Source organism: Apteryx mantelli, chromosome 2 (assembly GCF_036417845.1).
Source record: "Apteryx mantelli isolate bAptMan1 chromosome 2, bAptMan1.hap1, whole genome shotgun sequence".
In the NCBI taxonomy this organism is placed as follows: domain Eukaryota; kingdom Metazoa; phylum Chordata; class Aves; order Apterygiformes; family Apterygidae; genus Apteryx; species Apteryx mantelli.
This window is the reverse complement of record NC_089979.1, coordinates 115,419,129-115,440,157: the sequence shown is the minus strand read 5'-3', so window position 1 is coordinate 115,440,157 and position 21,029 is coordinate 115,419,129. Positions and strand designations below refer to the sequence as shown.

At 35.4% G+C, this 21,029-nt stretch overlaps 1 protein-coding gene across 6 annotated transcripts in view; it reads left to right on the top strand.

The window, feature by feature from the left end:
* Window positions 1-21,029, top strand: part of BBS9 (Bardet-Biedl syndrome 9) — a 312,936-nt gene that overhangs the window by 43,875 nt on the left and 248,032 nt on the right. For all 6 annotated transcript variants that reach the window (XR_010883441.1, XR_010883440.1, XM_067291268.1 and 3 more), the window contains exons 10-12: window positions 11,978-12,159; window positions 15,803-15,879; window positions 18,984-19,037. Coding sequence is in view for 4 of the 6 variants with exons in the window: in XM_067291268.1 (XP_067147369.1) it covers window positions 11,978-12,159; window positions 15,803-15,879; window positions 18,984-19,037 (313 nt within the window). In the remaining 2 variants the exon portion in view is untranslated. The remainder of the gene's footprint in view (window positions 1-11,977; window positions 12,160-15,802; window positions 15,880-18,983; window positions 19,038-21,029) is intronic.

The following is a 21,029-nucleotide window of genomic DNA, read 5'->3' as shown; positions in this document are numbered from 1 at the left end:
CCCCTCTTTTTCTTTATGAATTCATTTTTCTCTTACAATAATGCGAAATCCAGTATTCCTCTATAGCAAGTAGCAGTGTGGAAATAATGATAATAACACACTACAACATTTGGGATTACATTCCAGAATAAGCTGTTTGATTTCCATACCACCATTTTCAGAAATGTACTAGGAAAAAATTGAATAAAAAATAAGTGGGAACTAATAACCTTTTTAGTGAGGTTTATCTGTTTATGCTCTACAGTGATGTATTTTTAAGCTGTTAAACTACTGTTTACTTTTTGCCTCTCTTTTCTGTTATAAAAATCTGAGTGTTCTCTGTCAGTGAATTGAAAGTGAAAATTTCTTATAAAAGCTTGTGATCAGAAACTTGAGTAAAGGTAAAAATTTGAGAGTTAAATAACTTATTTTGTGTATTACCTGAAGATATGTATAACTGTGATCACTGAACTGGCAGTTCAGTTCCAATCATTGTTATAGAAATTTGTCCTCTATCTTGTTTGAAGTTTATATCCTTCTTCTGTTAATGAGTAGTAGTTAATAGCAATATTTATGATTGTTTTAATGTCAGGGGACTCCTATATTATTAACACTGCCTGGGTTGTTTCAGAGGCATAACCACTTAAACTGAAAATTAACTTAAACCGTTTAGAGCTTTGTCTCGTATCAGCATAGATTCATCTTCCCATTAACAGGCCTGTTTAGACAGTTGTATTTTTTTAACATGCTCTGTGTCATTTCCCTTAAAGCTATGCCTATGCAAAAGCATCCTCACTGAAGCTGAAACTCTTGAAAATGGTGTAGGTGTTCTGCCTGAGCTGACAGGGAAGAAAAGACCCCTCTAGAGCGGTTTGAGAGAGAAACTGTTGATTTGCTGCAGTTAAAACAACTGGATTCTGGGAAGTTGCACAAAAGCGTTAGTGAAAATTTGAGTGGAATAGGAATTCTTGTGTTGAAACAGTAATTCTGAGCACCAGTGTGAGCTTGGTACCCACCACAGTAATCCAAATATCTTCTCTGCATTGACTTCAAAGTCTATTTCTTTTTTTCTTATCCTGCAGCATTCATTTCTCTGTTTCCCTGGAGAGATTCTTTTCTAAGACCTTCACTGTACTTTGCAAAGGAAGTGTCATGAGCAGTATCTCGGGTGTTCATGGATTTGATGCAGTCACTTTTTGGTGCTGAGATATGTTAGATTTTCCTTTCTCTCTCTCCGAATTCAGGTAATTGTGTGGGGAGCCCTATAGGAATGTGATTTTGGCAGGGCTGTTTACAGTTCTTGTCAGCTAAAACACCTCATATGAACTTTTTTTTTTTTTGCCTTGGCAGGAATTTGAGCTTGTAAAATTAAGTGACTTAATCCTCCTCCTACCAAAAAAGGTGGGTTATGTTTGTCTGAATCATCTGAAATAACTTTTGGAGAAAGTAGCAGAAAGTCACTTTTTAAGGGCCTATCACAGGTCATATTTGTTTTCCTATGTCTGAATTATCCTGTCTCCATATGCTTGACCATAAAAGGTCCTTGGAGTGGATTAAAATCCTTAGGCCGTTTGCTTTTCTATTTATTTGACATTAAGTCACTTGGCAAAGCTTCGAAGAGTGCCATGTTCTAATGGCTGATTGATTGCCCTAAGTGCTGCTCTGACCTGGCTGGCCTGAAACTAGAACAGCACGCGAAGGTGCCTTTGGTCTGAAGTGGAGGAGCTCGTGTTGCTAGCCTCGGGGATGTTTCCATCACAAATTTCTGAAACGCCGCTGTGGGCTGAGTTAAAACCACACACAGCATTAGAGCTTGGATTTAGTCTCAGGGAAGGGAATTCTGCCTTGATGGCTTCCAAGTTACAAACCTGTTTTTGTGCTAGGAAAGCCTGAAGACTCTAAATCAAGGACTTTGTTTCTTCTGAACATTTTTTATTTAAGTTGGCTAGTTTTGATTTTACTACGTGGTTTTGTTTGTACACAGCCTTTAGGTTGTATCTAGTAAGCCTGTGCTTGCTAAAAGATAGCCTGGCTTTCTGTCTCTTTTTAAACTGAAATAGACCCCCCCAAGATGATATTGCCTGGTGCCCCTAGTTTTCACTCTTTGTGCTCTGGGCTATCCGTGAAGCAGTGAAGTCCGATGGTACCTGTAAAGAAAAAAATAGTTGATTTGATGTGGAATTTATCTACAGATACAGTTCTCAGTGTGGTGTCTTTTGTTTTTACATCTGGGAATTAGAATGTGGGTACCAGCTCTCTCTTTTGTAAGCTTTTGTATGTCCTGTGTCTGTGAGTGAAAGTACTCTACTTCCTCTTTATGGAAGAAAGATTTTTTGAAGCAAATAACCAACAAAATGACATATATGCCTTGTAAAATGTGCAGCTCTCTTTCTTGCAAGGGGTTGACAGATATGGACAAGTTGGTGAAAGTTAGTAGAATACCTGCTTTTACTTTAATTTATTTGACAGGTAAATATCATTTTACTTGGTAATAGAATAGCATGTTTTCTGAAGAGGAAATATAAAGTGGTCTGGAAAAGGTGTTTTGGGTTTTTTTTTTATTTTTTATTTTTTTGTCCAGAAGTAATTTATTGCATTTGAAGAATAAGAATTTCTGAGCTTCTTATAATATCAAATTTCCAATATTCAACTTTTTAAGTTGAGTTAAGCTAGTAAATTGATTTTCATGATTTAACACGAAAAAAAATTCTTTTTTAAGAAATGCAACTGTTGAAAAGTCAGGAAATAAAAGTAGACTTTATATGTTGAAACCGGCAAGCAGGATTGCTTAGTAATCTTTACCCACACTTTAACTCTTTACTGGACTTAAAATCTACCTATGTTTCTGCTCTGAGGAGTTGAGAATTCTGGTGTTTAAACATTGGTTAAAAATGTGCTTTATTTTATGAAGTTTTAGCTTCATATAGATATAAATATAAATAAATATATATGTACAAGAGAATTAAAATATGTGCTCAATTTGACAGTGAGAAAATGTGTCTGGTCCAAATATGGACTTGAAATTAAAACTCGTTCTCTGGCACAGTCATAGTATATTGGGTGGTTAGGTGAATGCGTTTTGTGTAGCTGGGGCTCTATGAACAGTAGAAGAGCAAGAGGAACTGAATTTAACTGGAAAAATATGAAGAAATATTGTAGTTGAATTAAGTACATAAGGTGTAAAAGTGCAATCACATACAGGGTAATAGTGGGTGGAGTCAAAACAAAACCCCTCTCATTCAATTTTTTTTTAGCTATCCAGATGCTAGAAAATACTTTGTTCTTCATTCCAGACCATCTGTTATTCCTTATTATAACTGACATCACCACAGCTACTACAACTGTTAAAGAATCACCATATAAAAATGGCAAAACTTGCATATAAAAACAGCAAAACTTAGCACTTATTACATGGTTTTATGGAAAGAAAACTGCAGGAATCAAACTTTACAGTTTGCTGAAAGTTTTTCCTTTTTCTATATAGTAGTACTGTAATAGAAGCAATGCCAGTTATGACGCACAGTATGAACTGTTCAGTTATATGTATGTATATATATAAATTTTTATTTGAGTGTTCTGTAAGAATGTTGCCTGATCTGAGAAGTTAAACACAGAAGCTTCTAGAATCTATTTAAACATAGTTGCATTTTAAAGAAAAGTTTATTAGGAAAAAGAAATTGATTACATGGATGTTCTTCATCATTAAATTGCCACTACAGTTGGCAAGAAATAGCAGTACAAAATATTACCATTTTTAAAGGTCTTTTGAAGAGATTATTTTGATGTGTATAGTTTACACAGCCAGAAATTATGGATCTTTTTTTTTGTTTGTTTGTTTTGTTCCCCCTGCCCCCAGCCAACCTTGGTAGGATTCTGATCCTGCAAAAAATACAGATGTGCCAAGTACTATATCTGGCATGCACGCTGATTCATGACTGAGGCTTTCTAGCAAGTTAGAAGTTTTAAATGGTGTATATTGTATGGCATTCAACACATGCCCATATTGCCAATTCTCCTAATTTTATTGCATGTCACTTACTTGCTTTAAAAAAAGCCTAGTTTTTACATTCATATGGTTTTGTAAGGGTTTCAGCTTTCTTTAGAAAAACGCTTAAAATATTCCTACCCTCAAGGTTCAAGAGAAAGCCTTAAAAGTGGAAATTCTAAATGCTCAAGAACAACCAAGCAAGTAAGTTTAGTATTTAACATAAAAAGACTTGCTTTTAAACCAAATAGCATGGCTTTTTTTTGGTTGACCTGCAATTTCTCTCTGCTTTTCTTGTTGAGACATAGTGAAATATACCTGTATCAGATTTTGAACTCGATCTTGGAGTTGGGTATGGAGCAGTAGGCTGGAATTTGTGGCTGCATTGTGACACTTGCTCTGCCCGTGGAAGTGCTGGACATCTTGATTGAAAGACTGTCGTTGTGAACAGTCTAGGGCTGTGACTTTGAATGTCTTGAGTATTATTAGCACAAATTAAAAATTTTTTCTGTACTAGGACCTGCAAGGTGGGATGTATATGCAAAGATGTGAAGATGAGAGCTAGCAGTGCAGAGTGCCAGAGATTCTTATGAAGAGTAGCTTTACTCTTTACGAGACAGGGTGAAAGAACAATGATAAGTATTGTAAAAATAATCACATACGGACTTTTCCCAGACTGAAATGCTGGTGACCTTTGAAGTTTGCAGGCACATCATTGTCAAACTGTGTGAGGAGCTGGGGAGAAAGAGATAGGAATCAATTTCTGAAGTTCAGTGTTTTTAAAGTTCTCTGATTATTCAGTCCTCCTAGAGTAAATTTTTTGTGGTTTCTTAGGTTTTCCAACCTGTTGTGCCTATGTGTAATGACCTTGGACCTAAAGCTCACAAAACTTACCTGGAGCTCTGGGGAATATGTGAAAATGATGGGAGGAGTTCAGGTCCCAGTGATTTTGTTTGGTCTGAAGGGGGAGTTCTCTGCTGCTGTCTTCAGGGAAGAGCATTACAAAGAAGGTTGAATCTGATAGGGTGCACAGAACTAAATGGTCACTAAAAGCAGAAAAATGAGCAAAACCAAATTCAGACTTGATTGACTGGGAAGCCCTAGGGATTCTGCAATAAATTTACGTTTGCAAAGAATGATGATTGTATGGAGTGATGCTGGGCAGGTGGCAGTAGGTAGTGCGAAGAACTTGCAGCGTGATGGTTTAGAATAATGCAGTAGTGGTCACAGGACAGTGGTCTTATTTGTAAGATATGTAACTTTCCTTGTATTAAGCTCATGCCTCTCATGGAATATGACTAAAACAAAGCTCACAAATGATTTCTTGAAATGTAGTTTTACAGTGCTTAATGGCACGTGTCCATAGCTGATTAAGACTGTCTTCCCTAACACATGAGACTTGTCATCATGGTTATTCTTGTTAGCCTCTTTGTTGTTTGATTGTAGATAGTTGTCTAATTTCACTCATGTATTGTCTAACATTAAAGAGCTTATATGTAACAAGCAGTTGAGAATGAGCTTTTGCTGTAACAATAAACTTAATAGTTAGGTATAGATTTTGCCAGTACAGCATCTTGCATCTCTTACAAATTCTTGGAACAAGAGATGCTAAGGATCTCTCCAGCTTGCTGTCTTGAAGAAGTGGGGGAATTAGAGGGTTAGATGAAGGATAAACTTTCAAGGCACCTGGGTCCTATAGTCACAATGTTATAACTGTGTTAATACCTGTTGCAGCCTTTTGGTATAACTTCTTTAGCCTTTGGAAGCTGCAGTATACCTGTCTGCTGGTGAGGGAGTCTGGCCTTAAACCACAGATTTTAGACTTAAGGGGAAGAATTTGCAAATGAAGAAATATGGAGTCCTTAATCTAGTTCTAAGAGGGAATGAGGCATGGAGATGTTTGTGATAGTTCTTCTTAACTTCTTCCTTGCTGCTAATGCTGATACTATCATAAATGAAATTGCAATATAAGTTCTCTTGTTTCTTGTTACTTGAAGGTCTTACTTAGAGACTGCACTCTTATTTAAAACCATCAGCTTTTCTTATCAGTCTTTATATCCGTTTTCAATTCAGATAATGCAACTAAGTGTCTTAGCTACTGAACTGTGAGTGATAATATGAAATACAATGCGGAGGTTATGAACTTTTACTAAAATACATTTTACTTCAGAACTTTGTACATTTTTTTTACCTGCAGCAAGATCACATATTTTTGGAGGCCATCACTTTGAATATTCTGCTTTTATTCTTTGTGACAAAAGATGATCCATCAGAAAAAAATAATTTCATATATGTAATTTGTAGCATGAGTTTAAATTGCTTGTGTTGTGTAGCCTGTTGGTATCAGTATGTTTTTTCTCTACCTTAAAGACCCAGAAGAGCACATTGTGCATGGAAGTCTAACTCTGCACATATAAACATATTGTTAGCATTTCCTTACATTTAAACCATCATGCTATTACACTAATCCTGTTAAAAAACAAAATAACTCTGTGCTTCATTTAATGTGACATGGTAGCTTTTAGGACTTCTGTATGTGAAAGCTTCGCTGTTTGGCCTGCACTTGCAAGCCTTGTGAAAACATGTGTCGGCCCGCAGGTGGCAGTAGTGATCTGGCAGAAGAAGACCCCTGACCCAAACTTGTTAGTAGTGTTTCTAACTTGGCTGGAAAAGTGGAAACAATGTTCATCTCCATTGCTTTTTTTCCCCTCGTCATTTGGTGAAAGACTTTTTTATTTTTTGTTTGTTTTTGTGAGACAGTGCTTGATCTTTTAGGCAAAGAATCTCTCTTAATCAAAAAACTACAAAAACTAAAGTCTATGCCTGAAGTTGTCTTTCTGTAAGGCACTAATTTGCTGGTATGATGTGTGGTGTCACCATGTAGAGGTGCTAAAATCCTGTCGCTAGTGAAAATATTTTCACTCTCAATTAGAGAGCAAGAGAGTACTGTAGAATAGCTAGAAGTTTGCAAATCCTACAGGCATTCAAAATGGTAACATTCTGGCCAAATTTAGGTTTTATTCTCATTCAGTTCCAACTCTCGGTGGGTTTTTGTGTTTAGAAAAGGAGATAGTCTTTGACCTGTTGTCTTAGTCATAACTTCTCTTTTTTAAACTGAGTTTGTATGGGTTATGATGAAATCATGTTTCATCTCCCTCTTCCTCTTACATGTATTTCATACATCTTTTTACCTGGATTTGTGTCTGGCATTCTGCTAAGATCACCTGTCCAAAATTATCACACAAATGGCAAGTAGGAAGACTGCTTTTCCATGCAGGAACAGCACAAACTCTTTGCTACTTAATGCTCTTCAGTATTAAATAATTATAATAAAATATTTTATATATTTGCACGCCCTCTTCAGAGTGTGCAAAGCATGTTAACTACATACTGTAAATAGCCTTAAAGGAATTCCAGTTTTTGTGATCAAACAGGTTATTTGTCTTCATTTGTAGTAGCAGAATGGGGAAGTCTTACGCAAACAAAAATTACTCTCTCTGCTGCAAAGTTGAGCAGAGAATTTTAATGAGGAAGTAGTTTTCAAAGGAGCCTGAGGGAGATCTGTTGATACCCAGATACAGTTAAACATCAGTGGTAGCTGACACTGAATCCCATCAGGTACTCTTTAAATATTCAGCCAAGGATCCGATTTCAGAGAATGTGTTCTATAGCAGATTAAGATGGTCTTTTGGCTTTTACTCCCATTACTTCATGTTAGAAAGTTCTTAGAGTTTATTACAACTAGTCTGATCTTCCTTCAGTATTTTATCAAATACTTCACACAGTTACAGCTAAAGTGAGGTGGAAATGGTAGTGAGACTTAGAACAACGGGAGTTTTCAAGAGCACTAAAAATAATTTTAGTTATGCTTTTGCATATAAAAGATGGCTTCACAGGATGATAAAATAAGAAGAGAATTGGTTCAAAATGATTTAGGAAACTAACTCCTGAACTGCACTCATTCAGTTGTTTATAAATAACACATTTTCAATAACGAACTGAAAGCAGTATTGCAGAACACTTTGCTTTCTAAAATTATTGGTATGAATAATATAAATTAAGAAGACTTCATCTGAAATTTGGAAGTAAAAGTTTTATCTATTATTACAAATATAAATAATTAAAACTGTAAATAGTGTCAATAACCAAACCTATGGAATAATGCCTTGGTTTGTCCTTTAATTAGAAATTAGAGAAGTTGAATTTGTAATTCAAGGTCAATTTTTGAGTGATCGATTTGGTATTATATAACTGGAAACATACAAAGCATTTTAATTTGTTTAAAATTATGTTGTGAGCAATTTGTTTAGTAAGAGAAGACCTACAGAAAGCATATGCCATTATTATTACTCAAATACAATAAAAGATAGATTTTCAAATTATTACCATATGTGTGTAGGAGTTGCTTTGTACTGTAAAGTTATTTTAGATACCAAAATAATTTGTTTCATACTTTGAGTTCCTCTCTGTTAAAGTGTCCCTTTAGATTTGCTATTACTTTGACTATTGTGTGATATATAATAAAAAAAATAGGTTACAGTAAAAGAAATTTAACAAGTAATTGAAATTGCAGATTATGTGCCAAATGTTCCAAATGAAGTAATGGTATTTGCAGGGATATTGTATGAGTGCAGTAGCTGTAGGGAAACTACTATAAAACTGTTAAATACACTCCCTCTCCCCCTTGCCATCTTTAACCACTGTTATAAAAGCCTGAGAAAATAAAGCAATCTGACTGGATGACAAACATTCCAACAGATAAATGAATATACTATATATCAGGTGTTACAACTTGTTGCCTGTATTTCTGTTATGGTTTCTGTTGACCTACAGATTCAGGGACAGGATTAACAAGGAAAAATTATTGGAAAAAGCTGTTCTGTATTCCTATAAGTTTCATATTGAGCAATCTTTTTCTTTAGGACCCAGCAGAATAGCAGCTGGAGCAAAGGCAAAGTGCCATCAGTTATGCTGCTTTCCGAAAACAATGCTTTTATCTCTGAGCCACAGCAGACTTGAAGGACATCAGGGCTAAAAGGAAAGTTGATCAAAGTGAGCACAGGTTTATTTTAAGGCAGACTTTTTGAAAGTGCATTCTATAATCCAAACTTTTTGCTGACATAAATGTCATAGTTTTTAAGGAAAGATTCATTTGGATAGGCAAATCACCTCATTGATTTGTTGAGTTGGTTTGATTTGGTAGACTGATTATCTGCAGATGACTGCCAGCTTAAAGATGCATAAAGAGCACCGCAACTTTTGAATGCGCCACATTTAAATGCATTATAGTAGTATATCATCAAAGATTTGTGGCTAACAGTGTAGCTATATTTCTTCATACCCTTTAATTTACACTCAGATCTCCCCATGGATGCTTCCTTCTTAGCTTAACAGATTCCTATCCTCAGGAAAGAAATTTAAAGATAGTCCAAAGCCATTGTTGGAGAATTTGAGAAATTGTCTTACGTTCAGGTGTCAGATTTTTCTTTCTCCAATCGTGGAACAAGTTCATGATGCAATTCTCCTGTTCTCCCATTTTTCTTCTTTCTTTTCTATTTCAGTAACTTTGGCATTACTTGTTGTAGCTAAATAGCAATTCATGTTCTTTTTATTTTCTTTCAATTCACAAGATTGTGTATTTGGTAGCATGGTAGCTTCAACTACCAGGATTTGTTTCTGTAGTCTCCCTTTTTAAAGACTTCTCTGCAGCCATGGCCACTATGGCAAAGTTCTTTGCAAACACCAGGCACCTGTCTGTAAGGTATAATTTGCAAACCTTACCAAAACTAATTATGCCCTCAGTATTTACAACAGTTAGTCTCCTTGTATTAGCACACATATCTTGGGGTGAGTCCAATGTATTTGGTCCGTGTGCCATCCCAGGATTCTGTAAATGCAGCATACATGTGTGTTGTGATTACCTCCCTCGACCTGCTGGCAATGCTCCACCTGATGCAACGCAGGATCCCATTGGCCCTCTTGGCCACAAGGGCACACTGGTGGCTCATGTCCAACTTGTTGTCCACCAGGACCCCCAGGTCCTTCTCAGCAGAGCTGCTTTCCAGCAGGTCAGCCCCCAGCCTGTACTGGTGCATGGGATTATTCCTCCCTAGGTGCAAGACTCTGCATTGGCCATTGTTGAACTTCCTGAGGTTCCTCTCTGCCTGTTTCTCCATCCTGTTGAGGTCCCTGTGAGTGGCAGCAGAGCCCTCTGGTGTATTAGTCACTTGTCCCAGTTTGGGATCATCAGCAAACTTGCTGAGGGTGCACTCTGTCCCTTTATCCAGGTCATTGATGAGTAAGTTGAACAGTACTGGACCCCTGGGGGACACTGCTAGCTGCAGGCCTCCAAGTAAGCTATAATAGTTATAAAACAACTGTACAGAGTTCACAGGATCTCAGTTACAGCAGTTTTTCGAGCATATTTGATTGGAATCCTGAAACCAACACTTGCATAATGGCCTTAGCATTCTTTAAAAAGGCCCTGTCCAACTGAGAACCGTCAATTCTAAAAATGAATCAGTGACACCTGGTTTGTCTTCATAATTACTGTTACCCTGGAAAACAGATTTTTGAATGAGGTCTCCTATCTGTATGTACCCGGGCCATGCTGCAGGACACTGTGGGAAACCAGATTGAATTCTGTTGCTCATATAACTACCTGCTTTTTTAAGGATGGCTGTACTAGAGGAGGTACTTCAATGGCACCAGCATATATGTTACAAGAATTTTTTGTAATTTCTTTACAAACTATAGCTTGAACATTTATATAATACAATATCTTATGTAGGGCTAATTAGTGGGATAGTGTATTAGATTCTTTCATTAAAATTAAATTTTATATCTGGGAATTAGTTGAACAGATCTTTCAGTCTATCTTTACCTTATTTAATGATAGTTGTATTTGACACAGATGCAGTGTCTTCTGTAAGACATTCTAAGTATGGAATAAGAATGTATTACTGGTCTGAGTATGTTGTCATCTTGTGATTATGAAAATAAATGTAAACTTTTAAATTAATTATATCGTTTTATAAATAGAAGGAAAGTTAGCTCTCTGCTAGCTTACACTAACAGCTATGCTAGCCTTCCTTTAGTGTTGAGCTCCTCTTCTGATTCTGGATAACCTTCAGGTTAAGTAAAATGTTGGCAGTACTCACCCAGTTGTCTCATAATCTGTGAAAATACCTTTCTGAAGTGTTGTGTGTGCATGGTACATGATCAGATAAACAAAATATGAGTGAGATTTTGTAGGAGGAAGATCAACCAAGTACTGTTCCTGGAAAGAAAAGTGTTATGGACTAGGGCATAGCTAATGAAGCACTAATTTGCATTGATCTAGAGCAATCTAAGGGAATCTTCTGAATCCATGTCTCCTTTCAGTAAGAGATTGTAGGGAGGAGCCAGCCAGGGTTTGAAGCCAGCACAGTAGCTGCGGCAGCAGTCAAAGAATAAGGGGGCTGCTGATAACATCAGTGTCCATTCTGTTGTCTTCACTATGAACCTTCTTTCCATTTGATTAGTGATTTGTTCTAATGCATCCTTTTCCTTCCCTTATTTTGTTTTCTATTTAGCTAATTTGTCTTCCTGCATACCAACATGAATATCTATACTTCAAAAAAATTTAAGTAACAATTTGTGAATAAAAATGGTTGCAACAATTGTACTGTCTATTCTGCTTGTTTGTTCTTGTCATTTCCTTTGCTTGTCTTGTTTATACAGATTCTCAGTTATTTGGATGATATTTATTTTGTCTTAGTAATCTATCTAACACAGATTGCTATTTAGCTGTGATTGTAATAAGCAAGACTAATATTCATAAACATGTGTGAATAAAAGAATAAATATTGTTGTCTTCTGTGGTCAATGAATCTCATTAAATTCTGTTTATAGAATTCTGTTATACTCGTAGACAGATCAATAGAAGCAGCGTAAAAATATAGTGTTATAGTTGCTTGTGTGATTCTTTCCCATTTCTTAATGAGTTTTATTATTATTATTTTTTTTATGCAGAGGTCTGAGGGGTGTTATAGTTACTCTGAGTGACAGTGGGCATCTTCAGTGTTCCTACCTTGGAACTGACCCTTCACTGTTCCAGGCTCCCAGGATTGAATCTAGGGAAATAAACTATGAAGAACTTGATGCTGAAATGAAACAGCTTCAGAAAATCATCAGGGAGGCCACAAAAACACAAGGTATACTCCCTTCCTTTTCTATAGTTGTACATACTTCTAACTGCCTGGCTCTCATTTAGCCCTTTAAATTGCTCTATACTTAAATCATATTTTACATTTCTGTAGGAAATGTAATATTTAATATGTTCAATTTAAAAAAATTCACTTTCTCCTAATGACAATACAAACTAAATCATAGACCGTATGGCTCTTGGATACACAGTGTATTTTTATTTTCGTAATGCCTGTTGGAACTTGTAAGATATTTATGTCAGATTGCAGAGAATTCTTACTCATGCTAGGGTTCAGAGAAAAATTGCAGGCAAAGGAAGGGAAGAAAATTTCCATAATTGCATGCATGCAGTCTAATATACTTTTCAGGCTTCAGAAAGAGCAAAAGTGTTGCCAGGTTCTATTTTTTTATTACAAACTGCTTCTTAAATGTCATGCAATTAACAAAGAATGAATTGTGTTAAAGCAACTGTTCTGTAACCTCTTTGAGAAGCAGTTATATTTGAGCATGGCAAGAGATATGAAAACTGTTGCACAGAATAACTGATCATGTTAAACTCTGGAATTTACACGTGTAGCTAATAACTTATATTGCACTTGTTCAAATAATGGCACAGTATTTCCACAAAGATCCTTCAAAGATTGTGTTTTCATAACTTGAGTTTTCAAACAGTACATCTGTCTTGCATTGGGAATCGGAAGCATGTCATTTTACAGGAAACTGTGGAAAAAAGATCTTAGACAAGTAGAAAGTACCAGCTAAAATCTTTTCTTGGGGATAGTTAGTGCATTCTCAAAATGTATATTTAAAAATTATAATTATTTGTGTGAAAAAGGGAGCTAAAAAGCACACAGTTGAAATCTCTAGAAAAAAGATTAGTTTGTTATCTGCATTCATTAACTTGACTCTCCAAGTCAAAGATTTCTTCTCTGTAATTGCATGTAACTTTTTCCATTACTATTGTGATAGACTAGTATCAGGGTTTTCTACTTTAACAAATCCAGTAATTGGTTATTTAAACATGCACACATATCTTATTGCTTTTACCATAATCTTTATTACAAGTATTTGAACATTTTGTCTGGCTATCATAACCTATGGGAAGAAAAGCATGATGGAGGGAATAAATCAATATGTGAACAACTTTTCTATAACTTGCATTATGATATGTTGTGCCAAATATATATATATATAGGGAGGGAGAGAAGGGGGAGTGGGAGGGAGGGATCGGAGGGGGGAGAAAAAGGGGGAGAGGGATGGGAGAGAGGGCAGAGGGCGAGTCAGGGGGAGGAAGGGTAGAGGGGAGGCAGTGGAGAGGGAGAGGGGAGGAGGGAGAGGGAGGGGAGAGAAGGAGGGAGGGGGGAGAAGGGAGAGAGGGGGAGAGGGAGGAAGAAAGGGGAGGAGAGAGAAAAAAACGTACTTGTTCTTTATAACTTCTCTAATAAAAATATACTGTTGTGAGAGTGCCACGTTTATGGTATATTGCTGACTTTTCCCTCTTTTTTTCCCCTGTTAATTTTTTTCTTCCTTACAATCCCTCTAAGCTGCTCTAAGGAGTCGCAGTAATGTTTTCACACGAGACCTCACTAATGTTCTTTTCTTTTGGAGAGGGGGTCTAAAGCAGTCTTGCTTACTTTTAATTGGATGTAAAACTTATCAGAAAACTTTTGTTACAACAAAACATGAAAAATGTTATGAAAATGCCTTTTAATTTGTGATGTTTTGCCTTTGTCTCATTTTGGCTTTTTTCAGATCTTTACCTGAGTCCTGAAATAACTGTTAATTGTGGATAGTTGAATGCAAACACTTTTGAACACAGGTCACTGTTCAGTTAATTTAAATGTGGTCTTTAAAATGAACCATTGATTTTTCTGTCTTGTGTATTCATATGTGAGCAGTAAGATCTTGTGTTGTTCTAAAAATCATCTGCCCTTATATGGAATTAATTTTTCTTTGTTTCATTTTGACTTCTAAAAATGGAAGGCTTTTAGAATTAGATCATCATATAAAAAATGTAGAGTGGTTATTTCCATAAATATGTTTTGTCTTTCTGTCCAGTGCTGACCATTAAACTGTTGAACTTTAGTTGCTTTATATTTTTTTGCGAAGAAGCATTTATATAATAAACTGATGTAATATTTTAAAACCTTTTTTAACTGTTATATTAACTTAAATCTAATGTTACGTGCATCAGTTTGGATAACATAACTGATTAAACATAGGTGCCTTGGTGTGGTTTCATACTAACAAAAAGCTGATGCCTGTATGTAAACTTAGGCTGTGGTCTCTGTCCTATTTCTAATAGAAAAATGACTGTGTGGCAGACCTTGTATCACAATTTGCTTGAAGAAACAACCTGAAGAAAAAAGATTAAACAGGGTTGGAAAAGATAGATCTTTTCTTATTCATATGGGTGGAATGGATTGTGCTAGTTGTGTACCACTGGCAAAACCAGTTGTGTGCATTTGGTTGTGACAGTGTGAAACAGGCTTAGGCTTCTTTAGTAGATGATATTGGAGGCAAAATGTTTTGGTTCTGCTATTTTTTTTTCTTGTTGTAAAGGGAGGCATTTTCTCTGACCACAAGAAAATGAAAAGAAAACTTGTTCTCCTTCTTTTCATCAGAATCCTTAAATCCTTTCCCCTATCTCTGTTGTCAGAAGGAGACATAATGTGCTACCTGCTAGTTCTGAGGTGACCTTTAGTACTCTGGGTGTAATAAAATTCTTGTAGCTTTCTGGATGTGCTCACTTTCCTTAATTATTCAGTTGATATGTTAGTTATTTTGAGTATTTACTGTTTGCTACTTTAGGAGCTAAAACTTCTTTTTTTCTTTTTCTTTTTCCAATACATTTAATATTAAGAAATAAAAGTACTTTTCAGAAAGACACAAATACTTTAAAGAGTTAAGGGACTATATTTTTTTTCCAGAAAAGATAATGTAATTCCTCATGATATTTAAATGCCTTGCTTTTAACGCTTATGACTTTTTTACACATGTGAATCTGCATAAGGTTTTATATCTTGGATATAAAACAGTTGGTAGCATTCTTTACCTTGTATGTAGACATTCCTGGGAATCACCATATTGCAAACAAACTCCATGTAGCATTCTGTATGTAAAACTTTATTATACCTTTCCATGCAAAGGAATTTCTAAAATGTATTCGAACTATGTTACAATATTAGGCACAGAATTTTTGTCTAATGTATTCATTAGCAAATTATTTAGATGACAGTGTACCATGAGAGATGTGTGCCATGCGTTTTGGAAATGGAGTTGTATTTATTATAGGTGTATTAGTGTGTATATATATGATGAAAAACATTTTAAAATTCCTTACAGTCTTTCTAGAGTCCTTGAAGACCATGGGTAGTGACTGTAAAATCCCATTATGAAATGCATCTAAATACTTTATCATCCATAAGACAGAAATCCAGACTGGAATCCAAGTTTAAGTCACAAAATTGAAAAATTTCTTTGTTCAAAAACATAGGCATTGCTATTTTTTCCTTTACAGTAGTAGCTATAATGATATTAATGATATAAAATTCTGATAAATCTGATGCTGTTGAAATCATTTGATTTTTAGAAATGTAACTGAACATTTGTTAAAGGAGAGCTGATTTGCTTTTTCTCTTTTTCTTCCAGATATTTTGCCCGAATGTGAAAGGCAGAAAGATCTAATTGTTGTTGCAGAAGTTTCACCTGAGTTGGATGCAGAATCTGTATGTACCTTTATAAAAAGGAAATTTTTACAGTAGTGACGACAAACAGTTCAGATCCTTGGGAATGGAAATTAGAAATAAGCTGAAAATAAGTCAATAACTATAGTTATTTATGCAGGAGTTTAGATATGTAAAACACTATACAACGCTAACACATGAAAGTTCACAGCTGACTGTTAGGTGAGTAGATGTAAGTTGTTCCGTTTTTTAGATCTTAAAACAGAAAAGAAATGTGGGTTTTTTTGTAGGAGAAAAGTACATTTCACAGCTAGCTCATTTTTTATAATTTAATAACTTGCCATGCACAAGCAAACACATGCTATTTTGAAAGTTTTTTTTCCCCCCCTCTGTTTTGTATGAATAGCATCTAAGGCTGCTTAACTTGCCATTTTGGGTAACATTGTCTTATGCATTTGTTTCTTGAACGTTTTTTGTTGTTGTTGTTGTTGAAATATGCATCAGGAAATTTGAATGTTTACTCTGTGAAAACACTGATTTCATACACAAGTAAATAATGATTGATCACAGAGGATCTGTAGTAAAGTGCATGGATTCCTGCTGAATAATGTAGTATTGGGCACTTTTATCTGCAGTCCCACGTATACAAATGAAGCATTGCAAGTGTGGCCAAATACAATTATTCACCTTACAAAAATTGTTTAAAGGAGACAGGGCAAAAAGATGGCAAAAATTCCAGCCTATTTTACAGCTTGTCATATAGCATAAGCGTTATGTCATAAACACAGTTAAAACATCTGAAATGGTGATTATTATATATTTGTTTATATTTTTGAGACTGAGCTTGTGCATAGGACCCAGATGTATGTCAATTAAGATGTGCTTTTGTTGATTAGAATAATTGAATTTATCTATTATCTTCTGTCTGGGGACCTTTAGATTTTAGCCAAGCAAAACTAAGCAAAGGAAAATTTCCTTAGCATTTGGAATAAATTTCTAATAGCGAGAAATGTTACAGCAGTTAATAATATGAGGTGAAACAGCAGTAAGTGTCCTCCTGTGGATCTCTTAAAGATAAAATGTACAAAACACCCAAAGACACATCACAAGAAGTGATCTTTCTCTGACAAGGTATCATTTGCTGTTCTCTGATGCAGCAATCTAATTAGAGTTTACTCATCTAACATGCATATGTAGTTTATAAAAATTAACTCAAATTAAAATTCAGGAGATCTTATCTTCCCTCCTAAAATTTTTCATATGAACCTTTCAGAATGTGTACCTCATTTTACAAGGATAACTATAATTAGTCATTTCTGGCCACTAACTTCTGTAAAACTGATTTTCAGGGCTACTTATTGTTTTAAAAATACACATGAAACTGCTTTTTAATACTTTCTTTTACAAATCTAATAGATATCTTTATTTAAAGTCTACTATTAATATTACTAATATTATTTGATAAAGAGATGTTTTTTAATGTGTCCTGGCAGTTGTATCTTGAAAAGCCTAATTGGTGGCAAAAAGGAAAGAGAGTGACACAATCCTGGCTAGCTGTAGTAATTATGTCACAACACTTAGAACCGTTAGATCCACAGATGCTCTGATATTGTTGTACTCATTCACTTAACCTCGCGGATGTAAATGAGCCATTTCAGCTGTAAGCCACTCAGTATATCAAATAAAGCACAGCCTTAAATCTGTAGTGTCCAAGGTGGCCGTCAATATATCTGAGTTTCCTGTGAGGTAAAATTTCCTAGGGGTTCCTCCTGTATCCATCTAGAGGAGGAAAATCTGATAAGGCACTTCATGGGGAAGAATCAGCACAGCGAATGTCAGAACAATCTTCAGGCTTCCACAGTGATCTCAGGTACTACAGGCTTGCAAATATTACCTCTGCACTTGTGAACAGACTTAAATTGTCACATGGGTGGTAGAAGCAAAGAGTATAAATGTGTTAAAATGGATTAGATAAGCAAATGGAGGACAGCTCTGGTTATTTAAACCCACCTCCTGAATGCAGCCTCTGATTCAGGAAGCCCCAGCTGATTTCTGAAAGCTGAATATGCTATACCTGGGCAGGGATCACCCTCTTTGCCTCCTGTGCTATTGTTTCAGGATCAACCACTGGTCACCATTAGAGGCAGTGGGCTTGACAGACCAATCTTTTGATCCAGTATGAAAGTTCTTATGTTTTTAAACCGAAAATATTTTTAAAAGTGTGTCTATATATATATATATATGCACATTTATGCATACATATGTGTGTATGTATCTATATGAAAGCCCTACTTCTAGAACCCAGAGGGAGCCTACTGACTTCTTGACTTCTCAAGAGCTCTGCAGATGTGGACCTTACACTAGCATGTTGGGATGAAAAGGAGGGTGGGTTAGAGTGCATCAGATTGTTCTTAATTTACTGTTTTATCATGAGAAAGTATAATTTTATGTCAGTGCATTTTGGTATTTTAGCAGTAGTTAAGTAATTCTTTAAAATAAACTAGTTTAAACAAATAAGAATACTTTCTTAAACTGTAGAGACTGCCCTTGCAAAACGATATATGAGCATAAAACAAGATATTCAAAAAACCTGCATGGCCAAGATGAATTTTGCTTTCAATGGAATTGCCTATTGACACAGACATAAGCGGGAGCAACAAGATGCCCTCCATAATTTTCTTTTGAAGTTTAAGATACATTATTCTGAATGTAAGATAGTGTGTGGTGATTATATAGTATATACTGTGGTGTGTATATAATATATTGGTGGATTGGAAGTCACCTTTCCTTGCTGAATAACAGAAGGAATTTCCAAAATTTGAATAAATATACAGTAGAAAGAAGTGTGCCAAGCAAAACAGTTTCAAATATTCATATATACATCAAAGTGTATTAGCTTCTTATATACACAACTTTCGTGACCTTTTGCTATCCTTTTTGCAGGCAATTTCAAAGAGGCATCATATTTTCAGAAGGAGCTCAGAAATGTATTTTGTGTATTTTAATCTGTCATCGAAGTGATAAGTCCTTTACAGTTAATTCCCTGTTTACCAAGTTGATGGTAGGAGAGTAATATTGCATTCATTGTGTTCAGTCATTCATGTGTAATACTGAATTTACTCTGTTTTCATCTTTTTTTTCCACAGCAAGCCATTGACAGTGAGGTAAAAGCAGAGGCGGTTCCATCAGTCACAGTAAAGGTACTGTGCCTAGCTCAGACTGTAGCACTCAAATAGTGGTGGCAAATTTTAGCAAACCTGTCTGTTTTCTGTCTGTTTCACTGCGATCATGAACATGAGTAGAATTTCAAATGCAATACATACCTAAATTCTTTTTTTTTTTCTTAATATGACAAAGTACGCTTCTTGCAAGCTTTCTGCTGAAGTTAAGGTGACTGGAATTTTGATATTTTTATGTCTTTTAAGAGAGACATGTAAAGACTGTTATGCTGGGATGAAGTTATTTTTGAATATATAAGAACAATTTTTACAACATTTTACAAAGGGAATAAATGTTGGTTTATGCAAAACTTGAAAACTGTTATCTTCAGCTGCTTCTTTAGTTATAAATAAGCAAAAATACTTTGTTTTCTAAAAAAAATTCATATTTTTAGTTATTGTTACCAAAAAAGTCAGAAAATCTAATTTAAAATTCACACCATTTTAGCCCTCACTAAGGGTTTCTGCCTGTGCTTGATTTTAAAGAAAGTGTGTGTGTGTGTGTGTGTGTGCGCGCGCGCGCGCACGTGTGCAAGTGCAATTTCTCCTTGGTATTGCACCCAAAGGATTGTGATTTTATTTCTGAGTTTGACAGTGGCTTCTGGGAGTACCAGCAGAGCAAAATCAGGGCCTTGTTTTTGAGAACCTTGCAAGTTTTCCCTCTGTCTGGAGTGAAAAATTCAAAACCTAACTGGACTATTATTGAATCAGATTCTCTTGCATTAGTGTGGTTTAACTGTATTTAGTCCAGCATCTTTCTCTACTTTTTATGCTAAGATGATATAAGATAAAATACTAATCCTGATTGAGTCGTGATAGTTTTGCTACGAAAACCCAATGAAGTTCAGATGAACTGCCCTGGGCTTAGAATCAGACTGTGAACATATGGGTGTCTTAAAATACAGAACATAAATTACCTCCAGAGATGTATGAATTTATCAGTTGTTAGTTTACATTGGAGCTAATACGTTGTATAAGTGACTTATTGTAGATGAAAGTATTGTATACAATTGCCAAATTCTGTTTTGGAGAGTGGTTATGATTTTAGTATTAGGAACACAGGTAATGGCCATTATTCTCTCTCATCTGATCATTATCTCTAATGTAATGCCAATGCCAAATGCTATTTAAAATCAGTATGGATTGTTCATGTGTTGAATATGCTTTTTGTGGGACGACTTTATACTTTCCCATTCTATTTTCTTGTTCATGCATCTTACCTGTTTTAACAAAACCAAAATAGTAAATCTAGGAGTTATCATGCATTCCAATTTTTGCAGAATATTTTTTCTGTCATAAGTGCTTTTAACTGATCTTCACGTGTCTCAAAATCAATTGCAGTTGATGGAAAAGTTCTTTTAACTAGTGGAATTTAACTTCTTTATTTATGAAGTTACAAACAGTGGTCATTATTAAAATAAGAAATATTAATATGTTATGGTTGTTTTATGACTCCTGTCAGACTAAATTGAACTTGAACACTGAACTTGAACAAGTTGAGAAAAATTTTGAACTTGATTTTGACAAGTTTTAAAATTAAATCTTATCTTGAATGAATATGCAACAAGTTTATATGAATACTTTGCAAGTTTTCTGCAATATAGATAAGGCTAATAATGAATGTGATTTAACTGTTGCAATGGTGGATACGGTACCTGAAAAAATCTACAGGCAATGCGTCACGCTGTAAAAAGCTTCCAACATTTGTGACACATTTTTATATTAAAATATTAAAAAGGACAGCTACAGGCCTTTCAGAAAAGTTTTAATAAAATGAGGCGCTTTCGACAAAAGTTATTGGATAAGAGCCTCTCACTTCAGTATCTTACATGAAGCAAAAAGCAGAGCATGGCTTGAAACGGTTCTCTGACTGCAGTTGAGCACAGGAAACAGTTACTTAAGGACATCCTTGGAAAACGTGGTTTGGAGGGCCAGGCTGTAGGCAGGAAAGACATGGTCACAGCATGCAGTATT